The sequence below is a fragment of the Cervus canadensis genome, chromosome 5 (assembly GCF_019320065.1).
Source record: "Cervus canadensis isolate Bull #8, Minnesota chromosome 5, ASM1932006v1, whole genome shotgun sequence".
NCBI classification, from domain to species: Eukaryota; Metazoa; Chordata; class Mammalia; order Artiodactyla; family Cervidae; genus Cervus; species Cervus canadensis.
In genome coordinates, this window is record NC_057390.1 from 56,736,062 (window position 1) to 56,754,933 (window position 18,872).

Sequence of the window (18,872 nt, forward strand, 5' to 3'; positions counted from 1 at the left end):
ATATGCAAGGATGTTCATTTGCAGCTTTATTTATAATACTGAAGAACTGAAAACAAGAATACCATGGGGAAAAATTAAATTGCATACAAAATAGAACATCATACAGACAAAAACATGTTTTAAGAAAGTTAAGGGAAATGATCAAACAATCTTAGGTGAAACAAGGTGAAACTCTGTGTGTGTGTGTGTGTGTGTGTGTGTGTGTGTGTGTGTGTGTGTGTGTGTGTGTGTGTGTGTGTGTGTGTGTGTGTGTGTGTGTGTGTGTGTGTGTATCCCATTCTCAATTTAAGAAAGTTAAGGGAAATGATCAAACAATCTTAGGTGAAACAAGGTGAAACTGTGTGTGTGTGTGTGTGTGTATCTCTCATTCTCAATTTAAGAAAGTTAAGGGAAATGATCAAACAATCTTAGGTGAAACAAGGTGAAACTAAGTGTGTGTGTGTGTGTGTGTGTGTGTGTGTGTGTGTGTGTGTGTGTGTGTGTGTGTGTGTGTGTGTGTGTGTGTGTGTGTGTGTGTGTGTGTGTGTGTATCTCTCATTCTCAATTTAAGAAAGTTAAGGGAAATGATCAATCTTAGGTGAAACAAGGTGAAACTAAGTGTGTGTGTGTGTGTGTGTGTGTGACACTAAGTGTGTGTGTGTGTGTGTGTGTGTGTGTGTGTGTGTGTGTGTGTGTGTGTGTGTGTGTGTGTGTGTGTGTGTGTGTGTGTGTGTGTGTGTGTGTGTGTGTCTCATTCTCAATTTTAAAACTGCTGGGAACCCCCTGGTGGTCCAGTGGCTGAGGTCCAGTCACTGCAGAGGGCTCTGGTTCAATTCTTGGCAGGGGAATTAAGAGTCCACAAACCAAGTGGTACAGTCGGAAAAAAAAAAAAGTGTAAATATGTACCTAAAAAATATGATGTAAAAATACTTCAAAGTATCAACAGAAATCATCATTGGATAGTAAGATTACAGGTGACTTAAACTTGAATAGTTTGGGGGGGGGGGGGTTGGGAAGGAGGGGACATGCCATGGGATCTTAGTTCCCCCACCAGGAAAGTAACCCACAACTCTGCAGTGGAAGCATGGAACTTAACCACTGGCCTGCCAGGGAAGTCCCTGCAACCTGCAATCAGGAAAAATAAGAGTAAGTGAAAAAGGGAAAGGGAGCACAGCCCGTTTGGCAACAGTCTATCACACCTTGGTCATTACTGAAAAGTTTCACATTTTCTGAAAAAAATAAAAATTCTCATTAATACACGTTCAACCTACACATAAACACTTGTAGATATATAGATACTATCATTATTAAACATATAAAAAGTATTAACATATTTCATAAATATAGTGCTAAAGCTAGATATCAATAGTTATCATCGACAATGCAGATAGTTGGCTAGTAATAATCTACTAGTGCTTTATAAGTTATTATAAAGATATATGAGTTGAAACTATTTTTGAAAAATAATATTTCAAATAGTAACTATTTTAAGAGACTATAATCTTAGCAAGGTTTACTGAAATAAAAAATTTAGCAATTTGGTACTTTATTGCAGTAAAATCAAATTTCCAATCAGTTCAAGTTTTAGAATTAAATGTCTACCAAAAAATGTTACATTACTAATTATTTCATGCCTATATACTTATATTTTTAAAACCCTAGAAATGTGTAGTTTATTAAAGAGCTCATTGCTGATAAATATTAAGATATATTAAGACAGATTACCATTCGGCTACATTTACCACGACTTATAAATTCTTTTTACAGTGAGCACAGAATCAAGCCCAAACTTGTGAAAACACTTAAAAGTTTAGTAATTTTTTATTTTGCCAGTGTATTCATAATGTCTTCCATTTGAATAGATCATCATAAAGTTTTTACAGCATAGCCTAATTATTAAAGAGCATGAGCTTTTAGCCCAAACTGAGATTAGAAAGTGAAAGAAAGTGAAGTCGCTCAGTCGTGTCCAACTCTTTGTGACACCGTGGACTGTAGCCTACCAGGCTCCTCCCTCCATGGGATTCTCCAGGCAACAGTACTGGAGTGGGTTGCCATTTTCTTCTCCAGGGGATCTTCCCGACCCAGGGATCGAACCCAGGTCTCCCACATTGCTGGCAGACGCTTTAACCTCTGAGCCACCAGGGAAGCCCTGAGATTAAGTCCTCTACAAATCCTGACTCCACCAAATAAAGTCTAGTGACCCTAATCCTTGGTTCTCTTACCTAAAAACGGGTGATAAGGTACCTACCTCAAAGAACTCATAAAGTTCCCAACACAAATGGCTTAATATTCTTTAAAAATAAAAATGGAAACGGAATTATCCTGCAAATACTGACATCAGAGTATCCTGAGTTCTAGCTTAGATAAGACTACTAAGCAGGTGACAGGTGATCTTCAGCCAATCACTTAGCCTTATACTCTTTGTGACCCCATGGACTATACAGTCCATGGCATTCTCCAGGCCAGAATACTGGAGTGGGTAGCCTTTCCCTTCCCCAGGGGATCTTCCCAACCCAGGGATCAAACCCAGGTCTTCCGCATTGCAGGCGGATTCTTTACCAGCTGAGCCACCAGGGAAGCCCAAGAATACTGGAGTGGGCAGCCTATCCCTTCTCCAGCGGATCTTCCCATCTCAGGGATCAAACCAGGGTCTCCTGCATTGCAGGTGGATTCTTTACCAACTGAGCTCTCAGGGAAACCCATTAAGAAAAAAAAGTGCAAACAATTATTCTGCCAATACTGGTATCAGAGTAGCCTGAGTTCTAACTTCGATAAGACTACTAAGCAGGTGACAGGTGATCTTCAGCCAATCACTTAGCCTTTCTGAGGTTCAAACTTTTTCACCTTCAAAATTGAGATACTCGAGTTTCCTGGTGGTCCAGTAGTTAGGACTCCATGCTTTCACTGCAGTGGGCCTTGGTTCCATTCCTGGTCAGGAAACTAAGATCCTGGAAGGCACGTGGCAAGGCCAAAAAAAAAACTGTGATACTAATACCTACTCCTGCCTATCACAAAGGACAGCTAGGAAAGACAAATGAAATGCCCATTTAAAACATCTGGCAAAGTCTAATTCACTAGACACACACAGAGTAAAATCCACAGCAAACAAATGGTTCAAAAGATGGCTGTACACTTAAGGCCATTTTCACTCTGCTATAGAGAAATTTACTTCACCAAGACAATGACCTCACTTAACTAGCTGAGCTAGCTATATGCAAATGGCCCAAAACATAACTTCTCATCAACATCCACAAATGTTAGTTAACCTAGTCCAAAAAAGTAGCTATAAAAGCAGAAAATATACAAACTCAACAAGTAAAGGAATATAAACTTAAAATTATTTCCTAAACTGAACGAAACTCTCCAAACTGACAGGAGCAAAATGCACTCAATATATTCCAAACTTTTAAGACATCTTCCTCATTAAAAACAAAGCACTGGAAAGAATATGAAAACTCGAGTATGTTAGTATTGTTATTTTTTTTTGTTGCTGTTAGTATTGTTGAAACTGGTTATTCTAACACTAAAGCCAAATGTTATTTTGAAAATTAATTTCAAGTTTCAGGATATCTGTCAAGACTATACTGAAAAAAGGGAATGCAGTGGTCCTTATTACCAAGTCCTAAGCCTGGTTCCACAGACGTTACTTCAGTGGTCCCTTAACCTACAAAATTCTGTCTGTATACTGTACATATTTCTATGGTGAGAGGTTTAGATTCTCAGCAGGACTAGAGGTATAACTGGTAATATTAATATCCTCATCAAAAACTGATGACAAAAGGAAGCTATTGTATTTTGTCATCTATTTTTAACTACATTACATTTTGTTATTTTTAAAATAAACACTTCACTGCAAGTCATTAACCTTATCAAAACTCTTAAGTGTATTAGATATAAAGCTCTACTATCCACATCATGTCTATCTTTTCACTTAAAACACGAAATTTTTACATTATACATTTACTAGTGTGTCCAGACAGACTGAAGTTTGATCAGTTTGCAAATTAAACAAGAAGTAAGTTTTTAGTTTATTTTAATTCTATCTTCCCAACACACCACCTAAAAAATATACTAATTTTATTTCTCCTTTTGGTTAAACTGTTCAGGGAGTTATAGTGAAAGAAAAAATCTGAGTACAGTATTTGGGGGCTTTAACTGAATTTCTAATCTAGGATAAAGTGATGTTCATCTTTGCAGAACTGTATGGAGGATAAAAAAGAGATTTCATGTACAATTATTGTGAATGAGGTTACAAGACAGACTTATAACTTACTTTAATTACAACAAGTTTTATCAAGTTCCAACCATCATGCTCCAACCCAGTCATGGATAAATGTTACTATAATGAGATACAGTTAATACCCCCTGTTCTCAGGAAACTTAAGCATCTTATGTTTGAGGTACAGTAACTAAACAAAGGAAAAATGAAAACAATTGTAAAACAACTAAGAGAAGGAGGAACGGGGGAAGAACATGTCAAAGCTTGGTATACCAACAAATGAAATTGCTGAAGTAATTTTTTTTTTAAAGGAAGCTTCTTTGTCAGATTAGTGTTTAAAAGTCAAATTCTTAAACTGAAGTTTTAGAGGGTCTGCACCGCCAGGTTTTGTGAAACTGGCTCAACTAACCATATTTAATTAAAGGTAACAAAAGCTAAGTTTCTAACTCTCCATAAATCAACTGCTCTAAGGGTTTCCCTAAAGTGCTAAATTCTAGGGGTTCTTTCATTATGTCTCTTTTCAAAAGATAAAGATTAACAAACTTTAGTGTCTCTAGATAGCACGTCTAAAGTTTTTAATTTTTAAACAACTATTAAAAGCAGGTTCTTACAACAAAATTCTGTAAAGCAATTATCCTTCAATAAAATATTTCAAAAGCAGGTTATTCTAATATATAAAATAACAAAGCTATCGTTTCCAGTTTCAAAATTATCAAGCCATAGTCCCACAACTTGCATCTGAGATATATAAAATACAGTTCACTGAAACAAGTAATAAGGACTTAAGTTTATCATATCATAAACCACCTGCACTAAAAATAACAGTATCTTAAAATACATACAAATAACCTCAAAGGTGTACCTGTGGCTGATTCTTGTTGATGTATGACAGAAAACCACAGAATTCTATAAAGCAATTATCCTTCAATTATGAAATTTTCATATATATATATATATATACAATAACCTTAAAATTTCAGGAAAAATTAGGATGAAACGTACTGGAAAGTATAGTTTGAATTTATGCAAAAGCCTGCTTCCACCTGTCAGGAAGAAAACAGAGGCGAAAGTAAAGTAGAACTCTTCCACTTTTATTATTGCCTTTGCTCATTAAACACAAACTAGACGATACATTTTATAATCAAGTTGTTTTAAAGATTAGGAAGTAAACAGTTTGGCAGTCTTTCGAATACCACACACAAAATACAAATTCAAAATCCACAAAAGCTGTTCGTAAATCAACATTTTCTGAACCCTCAACTTTTTGTAAATTAATCTTTTATCTAATTCACCTCGCCCAACTAGGCCTTTCAGCCCAGAAATAGTTAACTTGCAACATGTCTTGCTTCTTTAAGCTAAGATACCATCTTACAAGACTCTGGAGTGAAATAAATTAAAGGAATCTAACTAGAAAAGAGCAATGCACGCTTTGTAATAATCAAAAGTATATGGAATAAGGCCTTTCATTCCAGGAGACAGGCCATGACTATCCCAGGATGGTATCTGTACTACAGTGCTCTCCTTGATATAAGAGAATTGATCATTAAAACGACGATTGGTACACTAAGAGACATCATTAATTAAAAAAAAAAAAAAAACAGATATAAGGGTTCCAATAATCACTATCACTGCTCATTTTCAGCTATTTAAGGACAGGCAGAAAGGTTTAATACACCTACACACCCCCAAGGGAGGGGAAAACCACCAACCACCTCCCAAGGAGTTTAATGAAAATTAGCAGGTAAGAGGCCTCGGCCGCACGCTGAAAATCAAAGAGGGCGGCCGGAGGGTCGAAGGGTTCGGACTGCAGAAGAGAGACTGGTACTCGGACCCCACCTCGCCTCACCTTCCCGTCAGGGCGAAGGAGGCGAAGGCTCATTAGTGCCTTCGTTAATTGACACCTGTAATGAGGAAACTTTCCGAGAGCGGACACCGCTCAGGCCAGGCCTGGCCGAGCTCCGCGGCGGGCCCCTCTCGGGCGCCCAGGTAACCGGGCCGGGCTGGGCCCGAGGCGCCGCGGCGGCCGCGCCACCGCGCACCTTCCCGGGGCGCTAGGCCCGCACGCCGGCCGGCTCGGCCGCCGTCTCCCGCAGGCCGCGGCAGCTCGGGGAGGCCGGAGAGCGGCGCGGGGACCCCAAACCCTACACCCCGACAGGCCGCCGCCGCGGCTACTTACTTTCATTTAACACCTCCACCAGGTCTGCGCAGTTCTCGCACATCGTTCGGCCGCCGCCCCCCCCCTCCCCCGCTTCGGATCGCACTGACTGATCCCGATCGGCGGGGGGGAGGGGAGAGAGGCGGAGGAGGGGGCCGGCCGGCCGGCGGGGCGGGGAGGCGACGAGGGCGGGCGGCGGCGGGGACGGGGCGGGGAGCTGGAGGATGGGGGAGGGGGCCGGCGGTCCCCGGAGCGGGCGGGGGAGAGGAGGGGGGCGAGGGGAGGTGCGCGGGCCGGAGGGGCGCCGAGGCGCCGGCGGCGGGGAAGGGGGGGGAGGACGGGGGGAGGGGAGAGGGAGGGAGGGGGCGGGTGGGGAGCGAAGCAGCAGAGTCACTTCACCGACCAGACGCCGCGGCCACCGCCGACGCCGCCGCCATTTTAATAGAGCGTTCGGGCTGCGCTCGGCTTTTTCCGTCCGGGCGAAGGAGCAGACGAGAAGGGCCTCGCGCTCTCATTCCTGCGCCTCCCTCCCTCTCTTCGCCTCCCACCTCTCCCTCCGCACACACGCCGCACGCCCCACACCCCGCCGCGGCCGGCTTGCCGCCCTCCCTTTCCTCTTCCGTCGGGCCTCCCCGCCCTCGGTCCACCCCCTCCGCGCGCTCGCCCACCCCGCCCAGCCCGGATCTCTGTCAGCGGCCGGAAGGGAAGCGCGAAGCCAGCGCGGCCGCGGGGGGAGTCCGGGTGAGTTGGAGAAGATGGCGGAGCTCCGAGCAGGTCGCGGTTGCGCGGCGTCGCCCACCGAGGCCGCTCCGCGGGCCCCGAGACTCAGCAAGCGCCGGGTCACTTTCGCCGCCCTGTCCCCCGCCCCTGCGCTTCGCCATTTTAACTCTGGGTCCCCCGGGGGCACTTGGTACTCATTTGTCCCGTCCCCCTCACCCGAACTCAGGCTTTTGGGGTTGCGGGAGGCTGGGGTTCGGGAGAGCCGGCTGGAGCGACGCCGCAGCCCTCTCCCCGCGGGGTTTTGGACGAACAGCCCAGGGCTGGCTTAACCTGCGGGCGTGTTGTTCGCCCGCCTCTGTGCAGTTCGTCTGTCCGCGAGCAGTGATAACACTGATGTGACCAGAAATGGCGGAGTGAAGTGTCCCAGGCCATCTCCTCTTTTTTCCGCAAGAGGGCCCCCTACGAATTACCCTAAGAGTCTTCACCTGAAACAGCGTAGTATGCTTCTCCGCGAAGAGCAAATAATACGGGAATTAAGTCGGAGAGCGGAGAATGAAGAACAGGTGGAGGGAAGGGGCCACTCAGCTGAAGTTTGTTGTAACAAGTAGCGAGCTTGGGGGAAATCTTCCTCGCCTGCACTGATACTGTCCTCACTGATTTCTATATCCAGTACGTTCCTTTAGAGATATGACTGAGAAGTCCAGTTTACATAGTAGCATCTTTGAGATCCATAGCCAGAGAGCTTTGGAGGCCTTGTGGGAGTTGTTTTACAGATTTTGTCGCGGTTAGATCACACCATCCCTTCACTCGAGGACCACCTTGCCCGTTTTGCCTTTCTGCCGCTTTAAGTTGATGCTGTAAAGTTTGTGTTAAACCTGTTTTGAGTTGTTCCATCCGAGCAGGTGATCCTTAGGAGCTGTAACTATTTTGCCATTGTCTTCTCTTCCCAGCTTTCCCACAAAACTTGGGTTTCTGCAGACTGGATCCTGTAGCAGCCATTGTCCATCCAACATCCATTCCCACCCATCCCTCTTCTCTTCCCACAGGGAAACTTACCAAACCCTAGTTTGTTTTACTGGTGGCAGCTCAGAGTCAGGAAGCTTGATGCGTGAAAGGAAAGCCCCAGGGATTCTTGGTGTTTGCTTTAAAACGTCATGAACACTGCTCAGTATGCTGTAATAACATATGTGGGAAAAGAATTTGCAAAAGAATAAATACATGTATATGTATAACTGAATCACACCTGAAACTAATACAACATTGTTAATCAGCAATGTAAAAAATTTTAAACATCATGTAATTGTTTCTCTAGGGTTACCCATGTTGTTTTGAGTTCTTGCCAATGAAATATAAGCAGAAATCTGGAGAGCAGGTCTGTTGCAGGGAAAAGCCAATTCTGACTCCACAGTGGAGTGTTTGGATGACTTGCTTTTCTCTGCTTTTGTTATCTGAATCATACATAATGGCCTGCTTCACAAAATCCTGCTTCTCCGCCTTACTGTTAAAGTGCCTTTGTTAGGAACCCTGTCCACCTGTAGATGGCAGAAAGGAAGAAATTAACACATACACTGCCCCAGAGCTTGCCGTTCTAGGAGATATTTGCAAGATTAATGGCCTTTTTACTTTGTTTCTTCACCTACCCCCTATCTCTGATCTGTGAAAGATCCTAGCATCCAGACTTGGCAAGATGGTCATTTGAGACTTTAGTTTGCCATCTTATCCATCAGCCGTGGCTCTCCAAATAAAGTCCTTGCCTAAACACCTCATCTCCTTTTTATTGGCCTGTCTTGTGGCGAACAGAGCCAGCTTGGACTCATAACAGGTCTTTGAGAAAGAATTTCCCATTCCTAATAAAAGAAAAGGACAAATATCAGTAGACCTGCCCCTTAACCCTTTCTGCCTGAAACATGATCTTGATACTCTAATAAAGCATCTGGTTTGTGATTTTTTTAAACAACAAAACCACAACAGGGTAAAAGCCAACCGTACAATTGATAATAAGGTATAGGACCCTGATGCATCTTTGAGCAGCTCTCCACCCCTAGACTGACTATGCAAGAAAAAATAAATCCCTTTTTCCTTAACCAACTCTTATATTTCCATTATTTGTAGCCAAACACATTGCTAACTGATAGTTATTTTCATGTGGGTCCACTATGGTTTAAGACCAGAGAGAACCCATAACAGTTCTTGAAAATGAGGACAACTAATACCATAAAGGCAGAGTACTAGGATGTAATACATCCCAGGTGCCTCTAGTGCTAAAGAACTTGCCCAGCAATGCAGGAGTCATAAGAGATGGGGGTTCAATCCCTGAGTCGGAAAGATATCCTGGAGAAGGGAATGGCAACCCACTCCAGTATTCTTGCCTGGAGAATCCCATGGACAAGGGAGCCTGGCAGGCTAGTCCATGGGGTCGCAAAGAGTTGGATACGACTGAAGAGCCTTAGCACACGCAGGATATATACAAGACACACTCAGATTTTTAAAGAAATAGCTTCTTAACAATTGCCACCCAATTGTCTTACTTTAAGAAATTGTGTGAAATGATGCTTAGTTTAAAATCCTTTTGAGAGTCTAGAGATTTTTTGTCATGATCATGGAGCTTCAGTCATCACTTTAGGGCTCACAAATTTTTCTGTGATGAGCCAAATAATATTTTAGGCATCACAGGCACTCCAAGTCTCTCATCACAACTATTCAACTCTGTTAGCACAAAAGCAGCCGTAGATAATACACCATGGAATAAGTGTGGCTGTGTTCCAATAAAAATTTTAACATAATGGACACTGAAAATTGATATTCATATTTTCATGTGTTACAAAATACTATTTTTGTTTTGATTTTTTCCAACCACTTAAAAATGTAAAAACCATTCTTAGCCTACAGTCCATACAAAAATGTGAAAATGGCCAGATTTGGCCCATGGGCTGTAGTTCACCATCCCTTTATCCACTTCAGTTGCTTGAGAGAGGAAAGTATAGAAGCCAGTAAAACAAGATTGCCTGCCTCCTAACTAGAATCTTCACTCTTCTGTGCTGACTTGTTAAATGTATCAAGAGAGACCTTTGAATATATTTGAAAGATGTGCATTCCAAAAGAATAAAGCTGAATCTGTGGTAAAATACCCCCTAAATTCCTCATGCAAATCTGAATTTTCAAACCAATAATAAGCAACCACCATACACCCTGTACAGCTAGATTGATAAAGATGACTGTCTTCATTATTTTGTATACATGTCACCATCTAGTGGTAGAATTATGCTTTCAGTAAAAATATACAATCTACTTTGAAATTTCTAATTCTTGAGTTTGTAGTATATGTGTGGTATATTCCTAAGTACTTGCCTGAAAGCCAGCCCACATAAACACCTTGGAAAATTAATATTGCCATGGAAATTACTTGCTCTTCTTAGCATTCTGATTGCAGTTACTGAACACAGGATTTTTGTCTCTGGAGTTTGGGGCTAAAGCCTGGTATTACTATCCAAAAACAGTTATTACAAAATTCTTCTCCCTCACACCCACACTCATTGTCATTTTGTGAAACTTAAGGCCATTCTTAGAAGGCAAGTAAGCTGTTGTTTTCTCTCCACAGCACCTAGATCAGTGCTTTGTACACTAACTCAGCAAATTGCTGTTTGGTTCTTAAACTGCTATCATAAATTGGATTATATCACCTCCCTACTTAGATCTCTTCAGTATTTCCTATTACATTTAGAAAAAACTCTACTTGGGCCTTCCCCACCTATCCTGTTTTTAACATCACTTGCTACATTCCAACCACACTAGTGTGCTTTCTAACAAAAAAGTCCTGCTCTGGTTCTTGATGAATATTTCTTTCTAGGACATGCTTTCTAATTCTGAAATGGCTAACTTCTTATCCTCGAGGTTTCAACCTACACACCATCTAAAAAACTCCCCTGTAATATTTTATCACAGCACTATTCCCACTGTAGCTCTTCCTATATTAATTTTATTTCTGTTTATTTGTATCAGGATGCATTAGACTGCAAGTAAAATTTTTTTCAGAATAAATCGCTTAAACAAATAGGGCTTGTTTTCCTCTTGTAACAGACAACAGTAGCTAGTTCAGGGCCGATACAGTGGCTCAAGGGTATGGACCCAAGCTCTTTGATTCTAACTTCTGTATATTGGCTTGTAATCTCGTTGTAAGATGGCCACCATAGCACCAACTTGACACCACAGCACCGACTGTCTACTTTAAAGACAAGAAGAAGAAGGAAAGATGGTGATGTCCTGTCTTGGATTGGATTCCCCGAAAAGCAGACCCTGAGACAAAGACACAAATGGAGAGAATTTATTTTGGTGTCATCCTAAGAAACACAGGATACTGAAAAGTGAGAAGGAAATTTGGAGGAGGGGATACTGGGGGAGGGGATACTAATCAGTAAAGAATTGCTAACATTAAGCTCTTTACTCCCAAGGGTAACTGGAGCCTGATTCCACTGGGAAACCAAACCAGTATAAAACATGTCTTAAAGTCATTCTACCTGAGAGACAAGGAAGCTGGGTATTTACATCTTCTCCCTCTAGTCACTGATTGTTTGTTGTTAGGAGGGAGGAGTGTGAGCAGCAAAGCCAGCTTGGCTTTGCTCAGGCAGGCAGAGAACAGCCTCAGACACAGAAATGCAGGTGCTAGCAGTTGGGAGTTTGGCCCCTGCATGAAGTGATAAGATCTAGGGATTATGGGCAGAGTACTGTCAGTATGTGATATGCCCCACTTCCCTCTTCTGCCTGCCTTCAGTACAGGGACAGTATCTGGAGAAGCAGCCCCGATTTCAAAACAATAAATCTATAAGCAAAAAGCAAAAGCCAAGGCATTGAAAATGACAAAGTAGAAAGAGAAAAGGTCTGGGTCCCTGGTGGCATTGTTGAGCAGTTGAAACAGTGCTAGCAATTACTTGTTATTATATAAGACATTTGATGGTCCAACAAAGAATTAAACCCTAAGGCCACTAATGGAGTTTTGTGGCACAATGCTGTCGTTAAAAATTGTGTGAAACTAAAAGTTGCTTAGTCATGTCCAACTCTTTGTGACCCCATGAACTGTATAGAATTCTCTAGGCCAGAATACTGGGATGGGTAGCCATTCCCTTCTCCAGCAGATCTTCCCAAAAGCAATGGAAAGCTTCTAAGTGTGGAAGCAAGGCAATCAAGTTGTATTTTAAAATACTCGACTAATCTGTAGAGAACAGACTGGCGATAGGGACAGCTGAGGGTTGTTAATATTAATCCAGAAAGATGATGATAGTTTGGAGAAAGGGAAAAGGAAAGAAATGGAGAGCCCATTCTAAGATTGTTTTAGAGGTAGAAAGAAAAAAACAAACACAAGACTGGTTGAGGGACTTCCTGGGTGGTTCAGTGGTTAAGAATTCAATCTCCAATGCAGGGCATGAGGGTTTGATCCCTAGTCAGGGCGCTAGGATTCCACATGCATGGGGCAACTAAGCTTGCACACCACAACTACAAAGCCTGCATACCTCAATAAGATCCTGAGTGCCACAACTAAGACCCAGCGTAGCCAAAAATAAATAAATACTTGGTTGATGGGTATGGGAGAAACGATAGTATTCGAGCCGTCTCCAAATTTGTGAGTTGCCCAGGTGGGTAAACGGTGGTGCTGTGCCATTCACCAAGACAGGGATCATTTAAAGGAAGGCCAAAGGGAAGTTAAGTGTAGTCAGTAGTGACAGGTACTATGGTTTTTGTTGGTTTTTAAGATTTAATTTATTTTTTGCTGTGCTGGGTCTTTGTTGATGCTAACAGGCTTTCTCTAGTTGGCATGAGCCGAAGCTGCTCTTTGTTGCAGTGCACAAGCTTCTCATTGTGGCTTCTCTTGTTGCGAAGTGCAGACACTAGAACACAGGGCTCAGTAGCTCTAGCCTATGAGCTTAGTTGCCCCGAGGCATGTGGGATCTTCCCAGACCAGGGATTGAACTCGTGTCCCCTGCATTGGCAGGCGGATTCTTAACCACTGAGCCATCAGAGAAGCCCACAGGTACTATTTTAGAAGTGCTCAGCCTGAGGTACCTGAGAGGTAACCAAAAGGAGTTGTTAATTAAGCAGTTGTTTGAATCTAAAGCACAGAACATTCTAGGCTGGAAGTGCTAATATGAAAGCAATTCTTAGTATGCTAGCTCTTTGCCTTATGGGGAAAAGAAAACTGCTGGATATTTAGCATTACAAGTTTCAGGCGTGAAGAAGTAGGAAAAAACCAGTTCCCTCAACTGTTCTCTTATCAGGAAAGCAAAAACTTTCCAGAAATTCTAACTTTACATTTGGTCTTATTACCCAAAACTCTGTCACATGACCTCCTTTAAGCCTCAAAGAAAGCTTGAAAATCCATTGTTTCACTTTACAGCCTGCATGATGGAAGAAGGAAAAACTAGCTGGCAGCGAGTACTGAGTTTACAGTATCTGCTGCAAGTGGTAAATGAAGCCACGGGATCGTACAGGGAGAGGGAATACCTAAAAGAGAGCCTCAAAGAACTCTTAACATCTAAAATTTGGGTAGAAGAGAGGATGCCCCAAAGACTTGAAAGAACATGGTGGAAGAAGGAGGGGGGATTTTGGTACCATTTAAGCCAAAGCATCTGCCTACAATGCAGGAGACCCAGGTTCGACCCCTGGGTTGGGAAGATCCTCTGGAGAAGGAAATGGCAACCCACTCCAGTACTCTTGCCTGGAAAATCCCATGGATGGAAGAACGTGGTAGGCTACAGTCCATGGGGTCGCAAAGCGTCAGACACGACTGAGTGACTTCACTTTCACTAAACCAAGGGAATAGAACTCAAAAAGGATGAAAATTACACTTGTTGAGTACTGCAAAGTCAACTAAAATGAGATCTATCCAATATTCATTAGATTTATTAGATTTAGTGCATGGAGGTCATGGGAGGAGGAATTCTAGATGCTGAAGCCTCATTACAGTAGACAGAAGACCATTTATAATAGAAACTTTTAAAATAGAAAACTATTTTAAGACTTGGGACTCTAAAGAGAAGGTGGGGTAACTAGATGAGGAAGAAGACTAATATGTATAAATGCTAATGGAAACATGAAAATAATAGGTAAATTTCATTGTACATGCTGTGTGACACACTGTTTACGGCACTCCTTTAATTCTCATAGCCATGCGTGTGGAATGTTCTATTCTCCCTGTTTCCCAAAAGAGAATAATAAGGCACAGGGAGGTTAAGTAACTTGTCCCACAGACAGAAGGTGTTGATACTAGGACAGAAAAGGCAGAGTGGTTCCTATAAGTTTTCTAAGAAGGTAAGAGGAGATGGAATCAATATCATTGCACAGAGGGAAAGACTGACCTTTGATAATAGGAAGGAAGAAAACTGTGGGTACCCACATGTGTACATTTGATGATCAGGAGTCAAGGGAGTTCCCATCAAATGACTTGGGTTTTTTCCTGAAATAAAAGACAAAATTATTTATTTCTATTAATTTTATACTTAAATGTTTTTGGATCAGAGTTCACTCCAGGTAATTGAAACTGCAGAAAGCAAAATGGTGGATTGGGGAGACTATATGTCTACATGTATCATATTTTGGCACTGCACTTTGCAGACTATTAAGAATACATGCAAAAATCAAAAATAAATACATTTATTTTGGCAGATCATGGTCAAAGTCCTCCTGTGTATTTAGTGAAACAAAAATATATATTGCTAAATTCTAATTAACCTAGTAACTAGCAGATAATTTTATGTTTTTAATGAGTAGGAAATAAAACATTTAATAAGATGAGATAAGACAAGAATTGACTATAATTTGAATAAAGATATTATATAATTTGACAAACAAGTTGTAATTACCTTCTTGATCAATTTATACCTTACCTGAAAGAAATTCTATAAAAATATTTAACTTTGATTTTATTTATTTTTGAATATTTATTTATTTGACTGTGCTGGGTCTTAGTTGCGGAATTCAGGATCTTTAGTTGTGGTATGTGGGATCTAGTTCCTTGAACAGTGATCGAACCTGGGCCCCCGGCATTGGAGTACATTCTTAATCACTGGACTACCAGGGAAGTCGATTTTATTTATTGTACCCAATAATCCCCTCCCCAAATTAAAAAGAAACACCATCACCAGTAAATACACTGCTTCTTCTATTCAAATATGATTTTCCTTCTAGCCAATGATACATCTAAGAAATCAATAATTGAATAGCTGAAAAAAAATTTTTTTACCTTTAAATATGGGATGGAGATGAGCCATTTTGGTGTGTTTGAGGCTTTCTTTGCCTACAAGGTCACTCTCTCAAGAGCTATTTATTTCTTGACTGTTGTTGGGAATGAAAGAGACAAGTCACTCTGACCAGACCAATCTACATACAAGCACATCTCAGTTTTATTGAGCTTCCGAGATAACTGCCTTTTTTTATGAATTGAAGGTTTGTGGCAACCCTGCATCTAGCAAATCTATCAGCAACATTGTTCCAATGCCACTTGCTCACTTCATGTTTCTGTCCCATTGTAGAAATTCTCGAAATATTCCATACTTTTTCATTAGTATTATTATATTTGTTACAGTGATCTGTGATCACTGATCTTTGATGTCGCTATTGTTAATTGTTTTGGGGTGTCACAAACAGCACACATGTAAGGTGGCAGACAACTAATTGTTAAAATGACAAAGGATTTAGAATATTAGGATATTATGGAAATTGAGTTTATTAAACAGCAGCCAGGTTTGAGAGGATTGACTCCAGTTTTGAAAGAGGTTCTCCAGGGGATAAAATGCTGTCAAACAGCATTATGTGCTACAGAGAAATTATTCATGAAGAGTTGATCCGTGTAGCAAACTTCACTGTTGTCTTATTTTAAGAAATTGCCACAGCTGCCCCAACCTCGAACAACCACCAACCTGATAAAGCAGGCAATAGCCATCAACATCAAGACAAGACTCTCCACCAGAAAAGAGAGTACCACTCACCACATGCTCAGCATTTTTTTCCAACAATAAACTATTATTTTTAGCAATGAAATATTTTTTAATTAAGGTATGTACATTTTTAAAGACATAATGCTTTTGCACACTACAGTATGCTGTACACATACCTTTTTTTTTTTGGCTGCACCACACGGCTCGCTGGATTTCATTTCACCAACCAGGGATTGAAACCAGACCTTTGACTGTGAGCGTGCGGAGTCCTAACCACTGGACCACCAGAAAATTCTCTAAACATACTTTTTAGATGCACTAGAAAACCAAAAATCCATGTAACTTATTTAATTATAATATCTGGATTAGGGCTTCCCTGGTGGCTCAGTGGGAAAGACTCTCCCTGCCAATGCAGGAGACACAGCTTTGTTCAGTCCTGATCCAGGAGGGTCCCACGTGCCACAGAGCAACTAAGCCCATGTACCACAACCATGGAGCCTGTTCTCCAGAGCCCGGGTGCCCTAGAGCCCAGGCTCTGCAAAAGAGAAGCCCATGCACCGCAGCTGGATAGTAGCCCCCACTTGCTGCAACCACAGAAAAGCCTGCACAGCGACGAAGGCCCAGCACAGTCAAAAATAAATAAAATTATAATATCAGGTTCATTGCAGCAGTCTGAGACCCAACTTAGAGTATCTCTGATGGATGTGGTATTACCTGACCATAGGCCAGAGCCTGACATTTTAATAAAATATGTATAGCAGAGAAGAAAGATCCTATAAAAGCATGGAGTGATTTAACTAATCCTAAAGGAGACTTCCCCAAAACCAATAATTAGAATTGTCATTTTGTTACCCATACACCCCTGGAAAGTGGTGTATGGACACTTCTGGAAAGTGTCCATATAACTCAGTATGTGCACCCTAGTCTGAAAACCACTGCTCTGAAATCTCTGCATTGTTGCCTAGCTAAGGCATAAAGATTCCAAATATTCACAGGATTTGATCCTTAATTTATGGTCCTGATGTTACAGAGCAGAGGACTTTCATTCCATCTAAGAATGTTTTGTATAACCACCACTTTGTGTTCTTGATCATGTTACTTAATCTTTCCATGCCTCTGTTTAGCTATACAATGAGGATTAATGATAGTAGCTACCTCAGGGTTGGAAGGATTAAATGAATTAATGCAGATGAAATGTGTAGAGTGGTGGTTGACTCACACTAAGCACAGAATTAAATGATCTATTATTTGAGAGAGGGAAAAAATGCATCAGAATTTATGTTGTCTGGTGAGTTACTCTTAAATTATTTGCAGTAATTCTTGAACTTGGGTTCTAATGAGAAGAGATCTTAGAGTGCCTTGCTTTTGGTGGGGGGTGGGGGGTGTGGAAGGGTGGGGAGAAGAAACATATTCTTCGACTGTTTCCCAGAGATTCTGATTCTGTTGGCCTGAGTTGGGGCCAGAAATCAACTATTTTAATAAAAACTTGAGGTAATTCTGATGCAGATGGTTCTTGTCTGACCCTATCTATTTGAAACACTACAATCAGCAATAATATTTCGCAACTCTAAACCACACTTAATGAAAATATATCTAGGTCTTTTTCACCTTTCCTGCTGCCAGATCTCTCCCTGTATTTGTACAATTGTGTTTTTTTTTTAACCTATTTGCAATATTTTGCATTTCTTATTATTGTAATAATAACTCTTTTGTTTAAACAGAGAAATAAGAAACAAAATATTGACCATTATCCAGTATCCAGTCAGAGGCACTATCAACATGTAAGCACATGTCCTTTCATTCTTTAAATAGGATGGATATCTTTTTTATCAAAATGGGACTAAAATGTTTAAGGAAGTATTTTTTTTTTTGTTAACATGTATAGATACATAACAGGCTTCCTGGTGGCTCAGTGGTAAAGAATCATTTGCCAATGCTAGGGACTTGGGTTTGATCCCTGGGTCGGTAAGATCTCTAGGAGTAGGAAATGGCAACCCACTCCAGTATTCTTGCCTGAGAAATGCCATGGACAGAGGAACCTGGCAGGCTACAGTACATGGGGTCACAAAAGAGTCAGATATGACAGCAATTAAACAACAACAGATACATACGGTTTTATTGTCCTTAACATGGCATTTCATTGTATAGATTTCACAATAATTTCATTAAACTAAACCCAGCTGATGAACATTTATTAATAAATTGTCTCCAAGTTTCCTCTAGTAAGACAACAAACACTGTAACAAAGACCCTGATACGTATATCTTTGTGTACTGTTTCACTTATTCTCTTAGGATAAATTCTTACAAATGGAGTTACTGCCTATAACCATCTTCAGATAGAACCTTTGTGTCCTGGGTGTTTGTTTTCTATCTCCTTTATTGGCTTCCTTTCATCTCTGAAGACTGGAGTGTCCAAGCCTCAATCAATCTTCTCATTTACTTTCTAGGAGATCCCACCCAGTTCCACAGGATAAAACCTACATCTCCTGCATTGGCAAGCAATTCTCTACCACTGTGCCACCTGGGAAGCAGGATAGAGGCCAAGGATGTGGCTAAATATCTTACAATGTGCACGACGGCACCCTTAACAAAGAACTACCATGTCCAAAATGTCATTAGTGCTGCGGTTGAGAAATCTTGATCTCACTGCTTCCTACCTTGAATGGTCTTCCTCCGGGTAACCACATGCCAGGCTTCCTTACTTGCTGCTCAAAAAGTCACCTTATCAGAGAAGCCTTCCCTGACCACCTTCCCTATGTAAGATAGCACCCCAACAGTCACCCACTATACCTATGTTATGAATACATTTGATTATCTGTCTTCTCCTCTATGAGTAATGTAATAAGCTCTATGAGAGTGGACCTTTGTTTTGT

The 18,872-nt window shown here is 41.4% G+C and overlaps 1 protein-coding gene across 5 annotated transcripts in view; it reads right to left on the reverse strand.

Moving 5' to 3' along the window:
- The window catches only part of USP34 (ubiquitin specific peptidase 34), a 224,607-nt gene extending 217,661 nt beyond the window's left edge, over positions 1-6,946 (reverse strand). For 2 of the 5 annotated variants that reach the window (XM_043468841.1, XM_043468842.1), the window contains exon 1: positions 6,375-6,560. In XM_043468841.1, coding sequence (XP_043324776.1) covers positions 6,375-6,417 — 43 coding nt within the window. In that variant the 5' untranslated portion in view covers positions 6,418-6,560. Of the gene's footprint in view, positions 1-6,374 lie in introns of all 5 variants that reach the window. The other 3 variants (XR_006269446.1, XM_043468840.1, XM_043468843.1) reach the window with 3 other exon arrangements.
- Positions 6,947-18,872: the final 11,926 nt, after the last annotated feature.